At 43.6% G+C, this 20,474-nt stretch overlaps 1 protein-coding gene and 1 long non-coding RNA gene across 3 annotated transcripts in view; one reads left to right on the top strand and one right to left on the bottom strand.

Annotated features, from left to right (window-relative positions):
* Positions 1–4,559, bottom strand: part of CD81 (CD81 molecule) — an 86,976-nt gene extending 82,417 nt beyond the window's left edge. The window contains exon 1 of one of the 2 annotated variants that reach the window (XM_038404882.2): positions 4,362–4,559. Coding sequence is in view for 1 of the 2 variants with exons in the window: in XM_038404881.2 (XP_038260809.1) it covers positions 2,807–3,043 (237 nt within the window). In the remaining variant the exon portion in view is untranslated. Of the gene's footprint in view, positions 1–2,806; positions 3,266–4,361 lie in introns of those variants that run through there. The other variant, XM_038404881.2, reaches the window with a different exon arrangement.
* On the top strand, positions 3,122–20,474 carry LOC122460635. Its single transcript, XR_006282074.1, has 3 exons — positions 3,122–3,478; positions 12,063–12,167; positions 19,882–20,474. It is a non-coding gene; the product is annotated as an uncharacterized LOC122460635 (long non-coding RNA).

Genomic DNA, 20,474 nt, shown 5'->3' with positions numbered 1-20,474 from the left:
AGTTAAAAGTGCTGCCTGCTCAGTGAGGTGAGAGAATTAGAGCCCAGGAAAGAAAATATATAGGAAATTCCCAGGAATCAGAATCAGCTATTGGTTGAAGCTATTGGTATTTCCTGTTTATATCACCAGCAAATCAGTAAACACCACATTCTTAGATAATCATCTGTCACTAGCTGGGGTGGGATGGGGGTTCATTCATGTAAACAGATTCTCTGCCATCAGTGCGTTCATGACCAAGAAATGAGTGTTGCAAAAATATTCCCTTCATCAGACTTCACCCTCACTGAGCGCCTCCTTCACTGTCACTAGCACTGCTCTTTCTAGCAGTCAGCAGGGACCATGACCTAGAATTCCAAGGAAATGGAAAGGAGTTCAAGGCCATGAGCATGGCAGGCTCCCTGCTACCCCATCTAAAACCACCTCTCTGAAATGGTGCTAATCTGGTGTCTGATCAGTGTAAATACATATTGTCAACTCAGTTTAAAAGTAGGGTGAAGAGAACGCCCGAAGGCTACATCAATCAACTGCCAGCAAAACATTAACTCTAACCAAAGCAGGGCAGGGAAGTGGTGTTCAGCTACTACTCTGGTCTGTAAAAAAGCTGCAAGAACCACATATCACCTGAGACAGCCCCAGCCAACCCAACACCAAAATGCCCCTAAAATGTCTGCCTCTAACATGTCCAGCAAGATAACTAGCCACACCAGCTCCATGTCAGGAGGAAAAGGCATGAGAAATAAGCAGCCAAACAGACCAAAGGGCACTGCCTTTTACCCACAAACCCCCAGTCACCCTGGGGGGACTCATAACTGGGACAAACACGCTGACCTTATTACACACACAGGGGGAAGCTAGCCTATACAACCTACTGTTAAAATTAACACAGCTATACATCTGATTAACTATTCATTGCAGACAGCTGCTAGAAGACCTTCTTACTACATACAGGGTTTGATTTGCTTCTTAAATAGTATGGAAGCAACAGTGCTCAAATTGTACAGTCAGGAAGTCCAAGCTCTACAGAAGGTTACTTAAAAAAATTAAAATCAAATCTCTTCTAAAATCCAGAGCTGTAGAAACTAAGGCACAGACTTTTCAGAGATTCAGGGTGTGGTCCTTGCAAAATTCTCCAAGCAGGGAGGGAGTATGAGACGATGGGAGGGGTGTGAAAAACCATGCACATTGCCCATCTTTTAAGTGTCCTCATTTGTCTAGTGCATCTACTAAGCAAGTATGTTTTAACTCCCCCTTCCTCCCCATGTACATTCCTTCTCCAAGCAATCAGATCATCTTTCTTAACACCACCACCAAGTTTCCAATTCATATCCCAAGGCTGGGAAACATAACATTTCCCCTCAAACTCCCCCTGTTCTACAAGCGGGGAATCTGGGCGAAGCAGGAGCACTAGACAAAATAATAAATAAAGTGAATAAATTGAAAAAAAAATCCAGTTTTACATATCTCCTCATTCTAACTATTGTTGTTTTTCGGACATAGGTGCTGGAAGTAGGGGTGCTGCAGCACTCCCTGGCTTGAAGTGGGGTCTATCATATATAGGGTTTACAGTTTGATTCAATTGACAGGTTTCATAGTAGCAGCCGTGTTAGTCTGTATTCGCAAAAAGAAAAGGAGGATTTGTGGCACCTTAGAGACTAACACATTTATTTGAGCATAAGCTTTCGTGAGCTACAGCTCACTTCAGCAGATGCATTCGATGTAGCTCACAAAAGCTTATGCTCTAATAAATTTGTTAGTCTCTAAGGTGCCACAAGTCCTCCTTTTCAGTTTGATTCAATGACTCTCAGCACCCCCACTATACAAATTGTTTCAGCCGCCATTTGCAGAGCCAACTTCGCTGCACACATTAGAAAAGCTGGCATCAAGACTAATTTCAAAGATAAAAACGTATATTTACAGAAGCGTTATTTTTAAGAAAGGGGGGTCGGGGGGGGGGGGAGAGAATACGTCGCGCTCCCATTTCCAGCCTCTAACCACAGGATTGACATGTTTTAGGAATCCTCTAGTTCCCACCTGCAAGAACCCCAGAACACACTTTCACCGCCTGCAGGAGCCTGGGCAGCGGACCACCTGGGCTATGATATACCCACGCACCAGCAGCTCAACCCCGCAGACAGACAGACAGACAGCGAGCCTCACTCCACGCCTCCCAAGCGTTTTTTCAATTCGGTTTACAGGTGGTTTATGAACTCTGGCGAGCGCCTGTACATTTCAACCCTGGAGCGACGAGATCCTTCGGAATTTAAAAGCCACGTCACATTTAGGGGGCTTTTTTTTTTTTAAATAAAAGTCAATACATTAAAGACTGGGGGGGGGGGGGGGGGAGACACACAGCTCGCAGCCTGGGCTCGCGGATCAGCTCACGGCTCAGGCCCGCCAGCTCTTTCAATGCCACAGTGGTTTGAGCATTAGCTTGCTAAGCCCAGGGTTGTGAGTTCAATCCCTGAGGGGGCCATTTGGGGCAAAAATTGGGGATTGGTCCTGCTTTGAGCAGGGGGTTGGACTAGATGATCTCCCGAGGTCCCTTCCAACCCTGATATTCTATGATTCTAAGTACAACCGTTTCATGCTGGGCCAAACCGCCCGCAGATCCCCAAGCCGATCGCTCTTCCCGGCCCTCCCAGCTGCTCGGAGCGGGAGGTTTCGCTCCTCTCACGCAGGCAGGAAGCCCAAGAGTCTCCGCTCGCTTCCGAGCCGGGGGCGCTGTTTTGGGTCGGAATCCCTCCGGGGAGGGGGGGGGGGGAAGGAGGGGAGAGAAATGGGGGGGGGGGGGGGAAGCGCAACTCACCCAAAAGACAAAATTAAAGACAAAAAGCAGGTATTTGATGCACTTGGTGCAGCCTTCCACGCCCATTGCTGCGGCTGTCTGCGGGCAGAGCTGCCTGCGAGGGGCGGCCTGTTTCCAGCCGCGCGTGGGAACGAGGAGCCGCAGCTCTTGCGGAGGGCAGCCGCTGCGTTTCCCCTTTGGGATTGCCGCTGACGGGCGAGGTGCTAGGCGGCTTCTCTGCTCTATCTCCTCCCTCATTCAATTACAGGCCCCCCCCCCGCAGCGAAGCCGGGATCCTCCCCCTCCGCCGCAGCCGGTCATTTTAACAGAGGCGGCGGCGGCGGCGGCGGCTGCCTCCTGGGGGCAGCCAGCCCCAGCGACCCCGCTGCCTTTTATACCATCTCTGCACTAGCCCAGAAGCTGGCAGAATCCTACTGGGCACAGCCTGTTCTCAAGCCACTCGGCAAATATTAACGGATGAGAGTGATGGAGAAGTCGCCCTTGCTAAACGGTCTCTGCGCCCCGGTTCACAAACCACAAGTGACTGCTGGAAAAAAAAAATATATATATATATATATTGCTCTTTTAAAGGATCAAGTGTACGCGGCCATTGAATCCCCCAGCGGAGCAGCTGCATGCCTGGGGATTCTTCTGGGGGCCTACTGGAAGTTTGAGGGCTGCACCCAGTTTTGGGTAAGAGGGTTGGATTCAGGTTACAGGTGGCAGTTTTAAATCTGGAAACCCCGATGTCCCCATCCCTCATCTAATATATAATGTATAATATAATATAATATACAATAATGTATAATTTGTATTAGGCCCTGATGCTGCAAACACTTACTATTCACGCTAAACTATACTGTCTGGAATAATCCTATTGAAAGCAATGGGACTACTCATGGGAGTAAAGTTAAGCACTTGCATAAACCTTTGCAGGATTCTGGGCCTTCATGCATCCAAGGAAGAGATCCAGTTCAGCTGTGTTTGAATTGCAAAGACACTTGATCTGAATTACAATTATATTTGACCTTTCAGCACAGGAAATTCAGAAAAAAAAAAAGATAAAAACAGGCAACATACATATTTTTAAATTTAATAAAATTTTGTCAAAAACCGAGCTCTGCTGACTTGCTCATCTCTAACAAAATGTATTTCTTGCTCTGGTGCTGATCCTACCACTCTTACTCATGCTGAGGAATACCATACTCTGCAAACAGGTTTGTGAATTCCATTGGGGCTACACAGGGAGGATAGTAATTCTCAAAGTGAAGGTGTCAGAATAATTATTTATTAAAGGGGCATTACAGGTGCCAACCAAGATCAAGGTCCCAGTGTTCTAGGCATACACATAGTAAGGGAGATCCAGAGCCTCAAAAATATTTGGACACGTACCTCCCACTGATTCCTAGGCTAGAGAGTCTTTGCTCCAAAGAGCTTACAGTTTATTTAGACAAGATGTAGAAAGGCAATATTATCCCTGTTTTACAGATGGGGAAGTGAGGCACAGAGAGATCAAGTGACTATCCTCTTCTCACCCACAGATTCTGTCTCAAAGCCAGGAATTGTACTCACGCACCTCTGATCCTAGTCCAGTTCTTTAACTGCAACAACATTCTTCATCTGGTCTTCTGATACTGCCTTTACTGGAATTAAATATTGCCTTATGAACATTTCAGACATTATATTCTGGAACTGCAATGTAGAGCCTTCCACAGGTTTAGCCTGATATCAGTTTGGTTCACTGTGAATGCATCCAGAATGTCCATACTCTTATACAGGAGTTTTTTTCCAGCAGTTAGGCAGCAAGTGACAGAAGCTTCATTTTTCTATCTTTGCTGTTCTTTTCTTTCTCCATCTCGTGTCTGCTCATCTTGTCTTGTCCTTTGGGAAATGGGACTGGACTCTAACAACAACTCCAGCCCATCTCCATTAACTTCTCTTCCCTAAAAAAAAGGACAGTTATACATCTACAGTTTCAAGGCCTTTGGATGCCCCTATACCTGCATCTCACAAAGTAGCATTATTTACACCATCCTAATATTGGGGACATCGGGCATGGCCACTAGGTAACTCAAGGGGATGGAAGACCACGAGTGTCAATGAAGCCCCCTTTCTCTAGGCCCAGATGTCCCCCCCTTTCCTTATCTTCCTGGAGACACTCACAGCAGTCACGCTGAGAAGTTTGCAACAGTGTATTGCAGATGCAGACTGGCTGGAGCAAGATTAGGTCAAGCAGGACAGGAATGTTAGATAATGCTGAACAAACAACTCCATATATGGGGGAATAGATGATAAGAGGAAAAAGGGGAACTGGCTGGTATACCAGATTGGCTATATGGATACTCAGGGCAGCTTGCTATTGAATAAGTATGCTAAAGAATGAATGTATAAAATATGTGTAACTGCTTGCACTGGTGTGCAGGATTTGAGACTGTTGTCTCCCTGTATCGCTTGAAGCTTCAAATAAACTTTTCTACTTCTCCACCCCGTTGTGATGATTGGGCGACACACACCGGGCAACGAATCCAGCTGTTGCCTGCCTCGGGCTTTTGTGCCAGCAACACTAATACGTCGTGATGTAGCCCTATTTACCCCCACCTGCACCCCTGAGACCTTTGTGGATTCTACCTCCCCATGCACGTGGTTCACAGCCTTTGGATCTTAGTGTGGATTCTTGTCACCCATCTGTTCAGCTGATATAAGGCCTTTCATAGTATAGTTCATTCACCTTAGCATTGGATGAAAGACTATAGTGCTATTTACCCCAGACCATACTTTTAAGATCTTTGTGTGTATTTTCCCCCTCATCCAGCATGGACTGAGGTGGCACTGTTTACACTGGTCCACAGCTTCCAGACCCAACTGACTCAACTATGGATTTCACAAATGAAATATGAATGTACTTAACAAAGATGGTCAGTGGAATCAACTATTGTCATGGACTAACAGTGGTCAGTTGCTATGTGACTGCCAGAACCAAGCCAGGTAGGGGGATAAAATGTAAAGGACAAACCCAGATAATTATAGAAGTGGGAGAAATTTATCTTGTGAGGACCTTCAGTTCCAATGACTTTTTCCTCTCCATTACACTGATGATGAGGTACTGGTATAATGGGGTGATGAATATTTTCTCTCTGCAGTATTATTAGAAAAAACTATTCTCTCACTGGCTTAGTAATGACTGAACATCCTGTTGTGTGCTCTGGCTATTCAGAACCTGGCCTATTCTTAGAAGTGTGATTTAATGTATATCTATAAGATAGTTTCTGATTAGGGGAAATAGTTAGTCCTAAAACTTAACTGATAAAATGTAAACTTTCTTGTGATTTGACATGAATTGCCTTTGGCAGAAAGTGAAAGGAGTTACTTTGGCACACATCAGATTCTTTCAACATTTTTTCATAGCTTATGTGATCAGTTGCAAACTTTGTTTTAAGCCAGTTCTCAACATTGGCAGAAACTTAAAGTTCTTAATAATAGAGTAATTTAACCTCATTTTAAGATTATTTCTTTTAATTCTTACTTTCTGGAATTATAGCTGTTGTCTTTCAGACAGTTTTACTTCCACAGTAGAAAAACTGGACTTTGTAAGAGGTTTAATAGGTGGGGAAAAAGCTGTAATGGTCAGGGTTAAGAAAACTGGGGAGATGAAAGAACTACTTGTTGACCTGTGAAACACTGATTCTTGTAACATCAGTGCTGTCCAGATTTACCTTTGTGTAATGGCATGGATAATATCTAGCAATATTAATTTCTATGTGGAAAAATTGAACAGTTAATTTACGCATAATGAACTGTAATATGATTTGCTTTATTATTAACACAGTGTGTAAATGTTGAATAGAGTCTTTGTACTAATGCATTTTTGATACACTTGTGTTTTTAATGGGGTGACCCAAATGTTCTTTGTGCCCAGGGCCCCAGTAAATCTTAATCTGCCTCCAGCCAGAATGTACAGAATAAAAGCCTGGTACAGATGACAAAAATGGTTTCCCAGAATTACATTTAGTTTGTGATGTGTTGAATTCATGAGTTATGTCAGGGAACTTGCTGTATAGTACATGGCGGCTCCCACCTACGTGCAACTATCTAATCCCATCAGATGTGATTTAAAATTTCTTTTGCAGCTTTATGGATTCACAGCAAAATACTTTGGAATTAATAAGTAAAATGAATGTATACAAATTTACTCCAGCAATTTGTGTCACATGCTATTATTCACCCAATGTACATAAAAATGGCCATACTGGGTCAAACCAAAGGTCCATCTAGCCCAGTATCCTGTCTTCTGACAATGGCCAATGCCAGGTGCTTCAGAGGGAATGAACAGAACAGGTAACCATCAAGTGATCCATCCCTTGTTGCCTATTCCCAGCTTCTGGCAAACGGAGACTAGGGACACCATCCCTGTCCATCCTGGCTAATAGCCATTGATGGACCTATCCTCCATGAATTGATCTAATTTTTTTTAAATCCAGTTATAGTGTTAGCCTTCTCAGCATCCCCTGGCAATGAGTTCCCCAGGTTGACTGTGTGTTATGTGAAGAAATACTTCCTTTTGTTTGTTTTAAACCTGCTGCCCATTAATTTCATTTGGTGACCCCCAGTTCTTGTGTTATGAGAAGGAATAAATAAAACTTCCTTAATTATTTTCTCCACACCAGTCATGATTTTATAGACCTCTATCATATCTTCCCTTAGTCGTCTCTTTGCCAAGCTGAAAACTCCCAGTCTTATTAAACTCTTCTCACATGGAAGCTGTTCTATACCCCTAATCATTTTTAAATGTGTTAGTCTCTAAGGTGCCACAAGTCCTCCTTTTCTTTTTGCGGCTACAGACTAACACGGCTGCTACTCTGAAACCTAATAATTTTTGTTGCCCCCTTTCTGAACCTTTTTTCAATTGCAATAATTACGTCTGTAGGAAGATAAGGGACTGTCATCTCTGATTAGTTTGGTTAAAGATTTCAGCTTGGGTTCTCTTTTCTGAAATAACAACTACTAAACTAAGTTTTTTCGAACAGGCGGATGTAGAAAGAATGTCAGAAACCTCTTTGAGACATATGTATGCCACTAATGTCAGACCAAATTTACCACTACCTTCCCCAACATGCAGGCTACAGAACAGGGGTAGGGAAACTATAGCCTGGGTGCCGCATCCAGCCCTCCAGAAGTTTTAATCTGGCTCTTGAGCTCCCACTGGGAGCAGGGTCTGAGGCTTGCTTCGCTCCTGTGCTCCAGCCAAGGAGCAGGGTCGGGGGCTTGCCCTGCTCTGTGTGACTCCTGGAAGCAGTGACGTGTTCCCGCTCTGGCTCCTACGCATAGGGGTAGCCATGGGACTCTACACGCTACCTCCACCCCAAGTGCCGCCCCTGCAGCTCCCATTGGCCAGAAACTGTGGCCAATGGGAGCTGCAGGGGTGGCACCTGTGGACGGGGTAGTGCACAGAGCTGCCTGGCCACGCCACTGCATAGGAGCCATAGGGGACGGTGGTGATATCGGTGAAGGGATACTTCGGGTGAAGTGCCACTACTTCTGGGAGCTGCTTGAGGTAAGTGTGCCTGGAGCCTGCACCCCTGACCCCCTCCTGCACCCCAATCTCCTACCCCAGTCCTGATCCCCCTCCTACCCTCCAAACCCCTCGGTCCCTGCCCAGAGCACCCTCCTGCACCCCAAACCCCTCATCCTCAGCCCTACCCCAGAGCCTGCACTCCCAGCCAGAGCCCTCACCCCTCCCACACCCCAACTCCCAATTTCATGAGCATTAATGGCCCACCATACAATTTCCATACCCCAATGTGGCCCCACGGCCAAAAAGTTTGCCCACCCCTGCTCTAGAACATACATTTACAATTAAGGCACATTCTGGCAATACTGTACACAAAGGCTTTGTAACAGAGGCCCGGCTCCGCCACTGGCCTCTTCCCTGCAGAAACTGCGCATACTTCACAAGGTGTGTGCTTAGTGACACTTTATTTCTATTTCCCTTCATTGATATCACCACCGTCCCCCATGCTCCCACCTATTTACAACCTTTGCCAAGCTTTAAGCCCTCTCAGCAGGACTTGAGGGGCACAGAGGGCTCCCTGCTCTGAGGTCTCGCTATAGCAAGGCTCAGCTCCTCGCCCTCTCTCTCTCCTTCTTGTATTTCCTTCCTGTGCCTCTTTTATCAGCACTGGGCTGATGGGGCCAATTAAGCTTTCCCCCACACCCAGCCCACCAGCCTGATTAGATCATTACCCCCAAATAGTTTCCACTGGAGCACTAATTAGCCTCGAAGTAATCAGCGTGCAGGCTGCTCAGTCTATGCCCCCTTCTTCAATGTGAGGGAGATCCTGGTGCACATCTTACTTGAGTGCACCAGGTTTCAGGACCTTTTCTGGCTCCTCCAGAACCTTCTCCTTAAGTTCTGGATGCACTTTTCCCCACACCTCCTGATTGATGCACACCGCATCCGTGGCCCCACGAAGTTGCGAGACCTCCTCGTCAACCTCCTCCTCGCACTGGCCATGGTGGCCGTCCATCATACCAGGAGGAGGATGTTGGACGGGGAGGTGCTCTGCGACTGTGGGACCTATTTCCGCTCCTCGCTTTGCTCACACATCCAGGCAGAACTCCTCTGGGCAGCGTCCGCTGGCTCCCTACACATCTTCGAAGAGCAGCAGATGCTGTCTGGGGTTCGCTGCTCAGTGTCCCCCTCTGGCTCCCTGCTTATGACTCTGTGACCCTCACTCCTGTCCCTGCTTTAGCATTTGTTGCCCCCTGAACCTGCTTGAGCCCTGTAGTTACAGTAGTTACTCCTCTTAGGCTGAGGGAGGGGCTTTCAGATGTGGGCAGGTGCAAGACCCTCCTGGGACTTCAATCATTCCCTGCACTCTGTCAGAAGCTTACATATAAGACATACCCCTACACTCATTCCTGCAGTATAAAAATACTATTTCCATTGAGGCCCTCTAAATCAGAGTCTAAACGTTTAAGATGTACAATTAATGGCAGTTGAAAGTGTGCTTCTGATGCTTTTTCAACACTGTAAAGAAGTGAAGCCTAAGACCTTTCAAATATCCCTCCCCTCTGCCATTGTTTTTGGGCCTCTATGCTAGAGTTCAAAAGGCAGTCTCACGTTTGTGGGCCTTCGAATGAATATGATGGCTCATTAGTGTCTGTTAAAACAAACACTGAGTTTAGCAGTCTTTCCACCCCATTTTTTATGAAGGGTTGCCAACAGTCCCGTATTATAAGGGACATTTCTTATTTAAATAAAATATAATCTGTCCCATACTAAATCAGCATAGGACACCTTTTATCAATATTTTTCAACCAGGATAGTGCCACTGGTTGCAACTTGGCTTGGTGCATAGGGTCACAATGCCACTAAAATTTGGCCCAGCCATCTCTCCATCATGCCTATGCAGCCCCTGGACCTCTGGGTTTCTCCCGTATTTCTGATCAGTATTGGAAATAACTGGGTTAAAATTGCTAAAAGAGACTAATGATTTTGGATGCAATTTGAGATGCCTTAAGGGACCTGATTTTCAGGGCGTGTCCTCACCACTTTCTGAAAATCAGACCTCTTTAAGATGTCTCAAATTGGGTGCCCAAAATCACTAGTCATTCTGAAAATCTTGATGATTTTTGGATGGTAACATAATTTTGCCTGCTAGTCAACACCAAAAATATCAGTAAAAATTATTGACTATTACAAATATGCAAGAACATAGATGGACAAGATGGACAGGCCTTCTTCCCTTCCCCTCTCATGTGTATATATATATATATATATATATATATATATATATACACACACACACACACACACGTATATATCTGAAGAGTGGGCTAAGAGAGAGTGAAACTGGATGTGACCAGCTATTATCAAGCCGCTCAAAGATCAGGCTATAAACACAAAACATTGAAAACTTGCCTATATAATGTGGTGATCTGCGCGATCAGGTGGAAATTCTTTTCCATGGCTGGTATAGATTACAGGATTCTAATTCAATGCAATACATTATGATTATTCATTGTTTGTTCAGATGGTAGTCTCATTGTTTACTGTCTCCTTCCTTCTCTCATTAATCTGCACAGAAAAAACATATTCTGGGTTGCAAAATTTCTGAATAAAATTTGTGATGATTTTTTGGTTAAATTCCTAATCAACTAGCTTGACTGTCGCATTTTCTTTGCTATGGGAAATTTGAATGAAATAACCTGGATTTCCAATTTACCTTCAATCTTACGAAAAGCACACAGAAAAGCTTTAAACAAGCCATCTTGGAATCACATCAGAAGAGTGTGTACTGGAATACTCAGAAATTCACATTGCACTAAATGGATCTAAATCCCACAGCAAGTCTAATGAACCTAGGCAGAGAATACTAAAATGTTGGAATCTGGACAGAGTAAGTAGGCTTGAGATTAATATCAAGGAGCAAACTGTACATGATACACACTGGACATTAAAGGTAGAATGAGGGTGACTTACTGTTTACTTGAAATATATTATTCAGACTCCAGGGGTTCCTGTGTGCCAGATAATCTTTGGTCATTGGCAAACAAAGGAGACAAAGCTGGAGCTTGAGTCAGGGGGAACTTATTTGCTTGTCTGAAGTTGTAGCGATTTTCTTTAATAAATGCCTCCGCTTTAAAACAGACTGTGATTTCATAAATCATAACATCTAGGAAGCATCACAAATCCCACAATGGGCAGATACACAGGTTATTTTATTTGCAATAAATGACTCAGTAAACAGGCAGAATTATAGGAAAGAGAACTTTATGAGCATGCATGGAGGTCAATGTTACATGCAGAGAGGCCAGTGGTTCTCTGGTAGCAGCTTTGCCTTAGTTTACATTCCCAAATCCCTCCTGAAATCTGATGCTCTTTCTCCAGTTCCACTCATCACACCCACACCTAAAGAGCATGCCTGATGCACCACCACAGCGCACTCTTTCAGTAGGTCTGCACAGCCATCGTGTCTGTTCAGAGGATCAGGAACCTATAGTCTACCTCACCCCATCTGTGGCTGCCTCCTTTTGTGGGGAGTTGGCTGCTCCTGGGGTGCTGGCAGGGAGTAGACCCTGTTCCAATTATGCCTGGTCCCTGTGCAGAAAAGTAGACAGGTTGGAGGTGTGGGGGAGGAGAGAAGCCTTGAACCTTTCCTCCTGCACACACATGTAAGTGCCAGGCAAATTTGTTAGTTACACTGTTACACTGAAGAGAAAGCCAAGAGAGAAAAACAAAACAAAAAAACTAACTGCCCTTTGCTTGATGACCTAGGAAATAACATTCCGTCAAAATTACATCCAACCTCACCCAAGCAACAAAGCCGGGGTGAGTGAAGACATCACTAACAACAACAAGGGGACCAGAGACTTAGCACAGGTAATGTTTTACATGCATGTGTCAGCTGTCATGATTCAGCTGACACTTTTCCGTCAAGTGGAAAATCTCCTTTTGTGTCTAATGGGAAGGAGTTTCCAGAGTTTGTTTTCTGTGAACTGTAGGGAGCAGCTGGTTCCTCCCTCAGCACAAGCTGAGCTTGGAAACCCCTTTTTGTTCTTCTTCTGCACATTCAGCTCACTCCCCATTTGATCTTCAGCATTGTTTTTTGGAAGAAAAAAGCCCATCGCTCTGCCTAATTTTTTCTGTTTCTAATAAACACAACAACTAGATGCCATCTGTGCAATCTGTCTCTCTAGTTATATTTAAATATTTATATCCATGTCTCTATGGTGACCAGTCGAGTTATATAATGAGTAGTGGGAGAGTGTTGGAGAAGAACAACCCGAGGAAGGTGGAGGAGGCTTCTTTTTAAGGTATAATTACTGTCACAAACTGCATCTGATAGTTTTGAAATGGATGGAGAACTGCTTTCAGTAAGCAGTAGCCATTGGGGAAAGCCGTGGTTTGCCATACTGGGAGAAATGAACCCCCAGAGGGTCAGGTGAGTCTCTAAAGCTACCTGAACTGCTTGAGTCTGGCAAAAACCAACAAATCAAGCTGGAAATCACAGGAGCACAAGCTTTCTCATGAGATCTTGGGCACTTCTAGTTCCAGCTGCAATTGAAAGGAGAAGTGGTGGGGGGAAGGGAAGGGGGAGGGGAACACTTACATCACTATTTCAGCAAAGGTTTGGATCCAATGTGGGTTTCTTAAATTATCCAAACTGGTTCACTCTTCTCTACTCAAAACACTAGTGTTCTCCAGATGGGAGAGAACCCAGTTGTATAATCAGTAGGAGTTAAGGGCTACAGGGGATGTCATCATTGCTGATGTCAGAACCGTAAAGAGGTTGTGGCTGAAAAGGGGATTAGTATGCCCACAAACAACTAGGGATAATTTAGGAGTTAAACGAGAACACTCCTGATATGCTTTGGAGGGAAGGAGGGGATTTCTCCTTATTGTAATATAAATAATTTAAATGAAGGTTAAAGTGAGAGTCAGCATGGAGGCAGGGAAATGTGCCAAGAGCACAGTCCATTATTCCTACTAGCTGACCTGAGGAGGCGTGTCATGATGTTATCCCATATGAGGATTTCTGGGAGTCAAAGTGACCGAAAGCACGCCAATGTCACACCCTGCACGTTATTGTAATAATCTTTGTGCAAAATATGCCTCGTGAGGATTATTTAAAAACTAACACCACACTGATAATCAATATTCTTGTTTAATGTATGTACTAAACACATATTAAGAATTATGAACATAAGCTGAAATTATGACAACAATGTTTACCAGACAAATCTGTGGAGGGAGTAAACCGGTTTCTCAAAGACAAAGGACAAGCTGACTCCTCTAGCTAGGTGTCATCAAAGTCGATTGGCAATCATCTGCCAAGAGGCTATTCGCAGGAACAGAGCCAACTGCATTTTAGCTAACAACATGGAACCACTTTCACCAGGGGACTCCACATCCCCGTCCCCACAGCTGGAATGAACTTTATCTAGGGGGGAACCTTTAGGAAAATGTGTTTCAAAAGGTGACTGGACTATAACAGTGAGGGGCAAAACCACCCCAAACTATAGTGCTCTCTCTCGCTCTCTCTTTCACCTACGATGACAAAGGAACCAGCCCTTTGACTTTGGGGAGGATCCTGACCTGAAAATTTTCTGTTGCTGGGACTCTATGGTGAGGATTTTACCTTGAACCAAGTTTAGCTTGTTAAGTTTTAGCTACTAGGAAGGTTTAATCTTTATTTTTCTTGTGACCATTTCTGACTTGAATACCTTATACTTGTACTCACTTAAAACCTCTCTCCCTTTGTAGTTAGATAAACTTATTTTATTTTTAATCTAAACTAATCCAGTATTGTGTTTAAACCGAACTCTTCGGTAACTCCAGTCAAAATAGCAAACTGTTAAATATTGACCCTTTACAGGGGCAACACACCTTTTATATCTGAACTGCCCAGGAAAAGGCTGGACAGTGTAGAACGCAGTTTTTGGGGAAAATTCAGGACTGAGAGAGTGTTGGAGTCACCCTACAAGTAAAAAGAAAAGGAGGACTTGTCGCATCTTAGAGACTAACAAATTTATTTGAGCATAAGCTTTCATGAGCTACAGCTCACTATCTGATCACTCTCATTACAGTGTGTATGGTAACACCCATTGTTTCATGTTTTCTGTGTATATAAAATCCCCCTACTGTATTTTCCTCTGCATGCATCCGATGAAGTGAGCGGTAGCTCATGAAAGCTTATGCTCAAATAAATTTGTTAGTCTCTAAGGTGCCACAAGTACTCCTTTTCTTTTTGCGGATACAGACTAACATGGCTGCTACTCTGAAACCCTACAAGTAGCAACCAAGCCTGCTTTGTTCCTGTCAGGCAGCGGCACAGACAGCTGCAGTGGCACAGGAGCCAGCAAACAGAGCTGTAAACAGGGGAGTTTGAGGGGGAGTTTGTAAGGGGAGTTTGTATTGTGGTGCTTGTTTGGGGTTTGTGTTTTGCTGTGGGGGATGGTCTTTTGGTGTGGCTTGTGTTTCCCAGATTAACAGGATTTAGGTGGGAAGGCTATGACAGATACGGAGGCAGCAGTGGGAGTGACTCATGTCGTGGAAGACACAAAGTTGGAAAATGAAGAAGGGGCTCAGCAGGTAGTCGCTGAAGGTGGAAGGGCAAGGAAGAAGAGAAGAGAGGCTAGTCCTATAGGAAAAGGGGAAGAGTCAAGGGAGACTACACCAAATATGAGCCCCAGGAGGATACAGGATAGGTTGAAGAGGATTATAAGGGAAAATAGGAATGGAGGGAACAGGGAAGAGACTGGAGAAGAGCACCGTCACCAGGAAAAGGCAGGTCTATGTGATCGGGGACTCTTTATTGAGAAGAATAGACAGGCCTGTAACTAGAGCTGATCCAGAGAATAGAAGGGTGTGCTGTCTCCCAGGTGCTAAGATACGGGATGTAGACCTGAGGTTGAAAAGGATCCTAAAGGGAGCGGGAAAGAATCCCCTAATTATCCTTCATGTGGGAACAAATGATATGGCTAGATTCTCGCTGGAAAGTATTAAGGGAGACTATGCTAGGCTGGGGAAGATGCTTAAGGAAATCGAGGCTCAGGTGATCTTTAGTGGGATTCTGCCTGTTCCAAGAGAAGGGCAACAAATGAAGTGAGCTGTAGCTCACGAAAGCTTATGATCTAATAAATTTGTTAGTCTCTAAGGTGCCACAAGTACTCCTTTTCTTTTTGCGAATACAGACTAACACGGCTGTTACTCTGAAACCTAAGATTATGACTGTCAACAGATGGCTTAGGCAGTGGTGCTATAAGGAGGGCTTTGGGATGTATGGCCACTGGGAGGCATTCATGGACAGAGGACAGTTCTCTCGGGATGGACTTCATCTGAGCAGGGAAGGAAATAGACTTCTAGGATGGAGGCTGGCACAACTGATAAAGAGAGTTTTAAACTAGGAATTTGGGGGAGATGGTTGGGAGATGTCCAGGTAATCTCCATGCTAGATTTTAGCATTGAGAGGGAAGAAGACGAAGTAAGAAAGGATACAGCCATGGGTAGGAGAATGTATATAAAAAGCAAGGGCAGTGTGGATACCAGTCTAATAGGTTATACTGGCTGTAGAATGACTGTGCCTAATAGGGTACAAAATGTGAGCGAGGCCAAACAGCAAAAATTAAGATGTTTGTACACCAATGCGAGGAGCCTAGGTAACAAAATGGAGGAACTAGAGCTACTGGTGCAGGAATTGAAACCAGATATTATAGGGATAACAGAAACATGGTGGAATAGTAGTCATGACTGGACTACAGGTATTGAAGGGAATGATTTGTTTAGGAAAGACAGAAATAAAGGTAAAGATGGTAGAGTAGCATTGTATATCAATGATGAGGTAGAATGTAAAGAAATAAGAAGCGATGCAATAAGACAGTCTGTCAGGGCAAAAATTACATTGGGGAAGATAACTAGTAGAGCCTCTCCTACGATAGTGCTTGGGGTGTGCTATAGACCTCCGGGATCTAATTTGGATATCGATAGAGCCCTTTTTAGTGTTTTTAATAAAGTAAATACTAATGGAAACTGCGTGATCATGGGAGACTTTAACTTGCCAGATGGAGGACCAGTGCTAGTACTAATAATAGGGCTCAGATTTTCCTAGATGCAATAGCTGATGGATTCCTTCATCAAGTAGTTGCTGAACCGACTAGAGGGGATGCCATTTTAGATTTGGTTTTGGTCAGTAGTGAGGATCTTATAGAAGAAATGGTTGTAGGGGATAATCTTGGTTTAAGTGATCATGAGCTAATTCAGTTCAAACTGAACAGAAGGATTAACAAAAATAAATCTGCAACTAGAGTTTTTGATTTCAAAAGGGCTGACTTTCAAAAAATAAGGAAATTAGTTAGGGAAGTGGATTGGACCGAAGAACTTATGGATCTAAAGGTGGAGGAGGCCTGGGATTACTTTAAATCAAAACTGAAGAAGCTATCGGAAGCCTGTATCTCAAGAAAAGGGAAAAAATTCATAGGCAGGAGTTGTAGACCAAGCTGGATGAGCAAGCATCTCAGAGAGGTGATTAAGAAGAAGCAAAAAGCATACAGGGAGTGGAAGATGGGAGGGATCAGCAAGAAAAGCTACCTAATTGAGGTCAGAACATGTAGGAATAAAGTGAGACAGGCTAAAAATCAAGTAGAGTTGGAACTTGCAAAGGGAATTAAAACCAATAGTAAAAGGTTCTATAGCCATATAAATAAGAAGAAAACTAAGAAAGAAGAAGTGGGGCCGCTAAACACTGAGGATGGAGTGGAGGTTAAAGATAATCTAGGCATGGCCCAATATCTAAACAAATACTTTGCTTCAGTCTTTAATAAGGCTAAAGAGAATCTTAGGGATAATAGTAGCATGACAAATGGGAATGAGGATATGGAAGTAGATATTACCATATCTGAGGTAGAAGCGAAACTCAAACAGCTTAATGGGACTAAATCAAGGGGCCCAGATAATCTTCATCCAAGAATATTAAAGGAATTGGCACCTGAAATTGCAAGCCCATAAGCAAGAATTTTTAATGAATCTGTAAACTCAGGAGTTGTACCGAATGATTGGAGAATTGCTAATATAGTTCCTATTTTTCAGAAAGGAAGAAAAAGTGATCTGGGTAACTATAGGCCAGTTAGTTTGACATCTGTAGTATGCAAGGTCCTGGAAAAAATTTTGAAGGAGAAATTAGTTAAGGACATTGAAGTCAATGGTAAATGGGACAAAATACAACATGGTTTTACAAAAGGTAGATCGTGCCAAACCAACCTGGTCTCCTTCTTTGAGAAAATAACAGATTTTTTAGACAAAGGAATCGCAGTGGATCTAATTTACCTAGATTTCAGTAAGGCGTTTGATACTGTGCCACATGGGGAATTATTAGTTAAATTGGAAAAGATGGGGATCAATATGAACATCAAAAGGTGGATAAGGAATTGGTTAAAGGGAAGACTACAACGGGTCCTACTGAAAGGCAAACTATCAGGCTGGAGGGAGTTACCAGTGGAGTTCCTCAGGGATCAGTTTTGGGACCAATCTTATTTAATCTTTTTATTGCTGACCTTGGCACAAAAAGTGGGAGTGTGCTAATAAAATTTTCAGATGATACAAAGCTGGGAGGTATTGCTAATTCAGAGAAGGATCGGGATATTATACAGGAGGATCTGGATGATCTTGTAAACTGGAGTAATAGTAATAGGATGAAATTTAATAGTGAGAAGTGTAAGGTTATGCATTTAGGGATTAATAACAAGAATTTTAGTTATAAGCTGGGGACACATCAATTAGAAGTAACGGAAGAGGAGAAGGACCTTGGAGTATTGGTTGATCATAGGATGACTACAAGCTGTCAATGTGATATGGCTGTGAAAAAAGCTAATGCGGTTTTGGGATGCATCAGGAGAGGCATTTCCAGTAGGGATAAGGAGGTTTTAGTACCATTATACAAGGCATTAGTGAGACCTCACCTGGAATACTGTGTGCAGTTCTGGTCTCCCATGTTTAAAAAGGATGAATTCAAACTGGAGCAGGTACAGAGAAGGGCTACTAGGATGATCCGAGGAATGGAAAACTTGTCTTATGAAAGGAGAATTAAGGAGCTTGGCTTGTTTAGCCTAACTAAAAGAAGGTTGAGGGGAGATATGATTGCTCTCTATAAATATATCAGAGGGATAAATACTGGAGAGGGAGAGGAATTATTTAAGCTCAGCACCAATGTGGACACAAGAACAAATGGGTATAAACTGGCCATCAAGAAGTTTAGACTTGAAATTAGACAAAGGTTTCTAACCATCAGAGGAGTGAAGTTTTGGAATAGCATTCCAAGGGAAGCAGTGGGGGCAAAAGATCTATCTGGCTTTAAGATTCTACTAGAAGATGGTATGATGGGATAATGTGATTTTGGTAATTAACTGATCTTTAAATATTCAGGGTAAATAGCCCTAATCCCCTGAGATGGGATATTAGACGGATGGGATCTGAGTTACCCAGGAAAGAATTTTCTGTAGTATCTGGCTGGTGAATCTTGCCCATATGCTCAGGGGTTAGCTGATCGCCATATTTGGGGTCGGGAAGGAATTTTCCTCCAGGGCAGATTGGAGAGGCCCAGGAGGTTTTTCGCCTTCCTCTGTAGCATGGTGCATGGGTCACTTGAGGGAGGATTCTTTGCTCCTTGAAGTCTTTAAACCACGATTTGAGGACTTCAATAGCTCAGACATAGGTGAGGTTTTTCGTAGGAGTGGGTGGGTGAGATTCTGTGGCCTGTGCTGTGCAGGAGGTCGGACTAGATGATCAGAATGGTCCCTTCTGACCTTAGTATCTATGAATCTATGAATAAGGCTGGTAGAAGCCAAAGTGTGACTGGTGTGTTGCTGACAGGCTGCTGGGCCAGAGTTGCTAGACCAGGGCTGCTCCTTTACCCAGACTCTCAGGGTGTGAGCTGCATGCTGTTAGGCTGTTTGTGTGCAACCCAGGTTGGGAGCTACAACAGCAAAGCACTGTGAAGCCTCCTAGGTTGTGGGGCAGGCAGCGACACCACTGCTGACTGGTCTGGATTGCACCCTGGAATTTGACACACAGCAGATGTCAAGAATATAAGTTTATTCCTTGGCAAGCACAAGCAGTATGTTCAGCCTTGTCCAAGAAAAAGAAACAGTCCCTGTGCTAAGGAGTTTGCAGTTGATATAAAAGGCTAGCATAAAGTGCACTGGTAGTTCAAGAGGAAGATCGTATCTTAAAATCTCTTCCTTTCCTTTCTTTTTTAAATATCTAGTATAATTTTTGGACCTAAGCTTTATTAACAGTAGGCTTCCCAAACAAACTGTGATTTTCACTAATATGTTCACCATTTACAACTGTTCAAAAACTCTTGTGCAAATAAAGCCATCTGCCTTTTCAAAGTGGCTGTGAAGACACACCTGCTCCAAATACTCATACAAATATTTGAGCTTGGATTGGTGATGCTTTTGCTTTCCATGAACATGACTGCAAATAAAAATCTCACTCGGATATCTGCAAATAAAGAGAATCACAAGCAAACAGTGAAACAAGAATATTCATTTTATTGGTAAGAATAATCATTAACACTTTTCCCATTATATTTACCCAGGTCTCAAAGAGATAGCACCTTTTATACAAGAAAAGATATCTGACGGGTGGACAGGTCTGTGGTCAGTTTAAAACATTCCTTCAGGAGCATTCTACTCCAGAACTGTCACAGACTGATCAACGGTCTTATATGTCTACCATATAAAGAGAATTGCTCTTATGTTTAACTCTTTTGATGCTGGATATATCAAGCTCTCCCTAGGCATACATTTGTTTGGCAGTCTGGAGGATGTCGGCAGACTAAAGATTAGTGAGCTAAAGATAGCACAGAATTGGAACGTAAGTCTGCCCTGAGTATTTTTTTCCCAAAATCTGATCTTCATTGTGTAAAGCATTTCCTATCCCCATACGTGGTAAATGAGACCAAGCTATCCAAAGGTCTGTTCTCCTTGAGACCTTCCCAGGAGCTCAGTGCATTTGTAGTATCTCCCAAATTTTGTAGCTAGGAGAGGGAAGAAGACACTCTAAAGAGCATGCTGTCCTGCGGTACAGTCAATAATGTCTCCCCAATAGGCCTGTTACCTACAACTAATTGAGGATTTGGATAGCCAATTCTTAAAGCTACACGTATTTTTCCAAAGGGGACTCTCTCTC

Source organism: Dermochelys coriacea, chromosome 6 (genome assembly GCF_009764565.3).
Source record: "Dermochelys coriacea isolate rDerCor1 chromosome 6, rDerCor1.pri.v4, whole genome shotgun sequence".
Classification (NCBI taxonomy): domain Eukaryota; kingdom Metazoa; phylum Chordata; order Testudines; family Dermochelyidae; genus Dermochelys; species Dermochelys coriacea.
The sequence above is the reverse complement of the archived record's forward strand: the minus strand, read 5'-3'. Positions and strand labels throughout refer to the sequence as shown.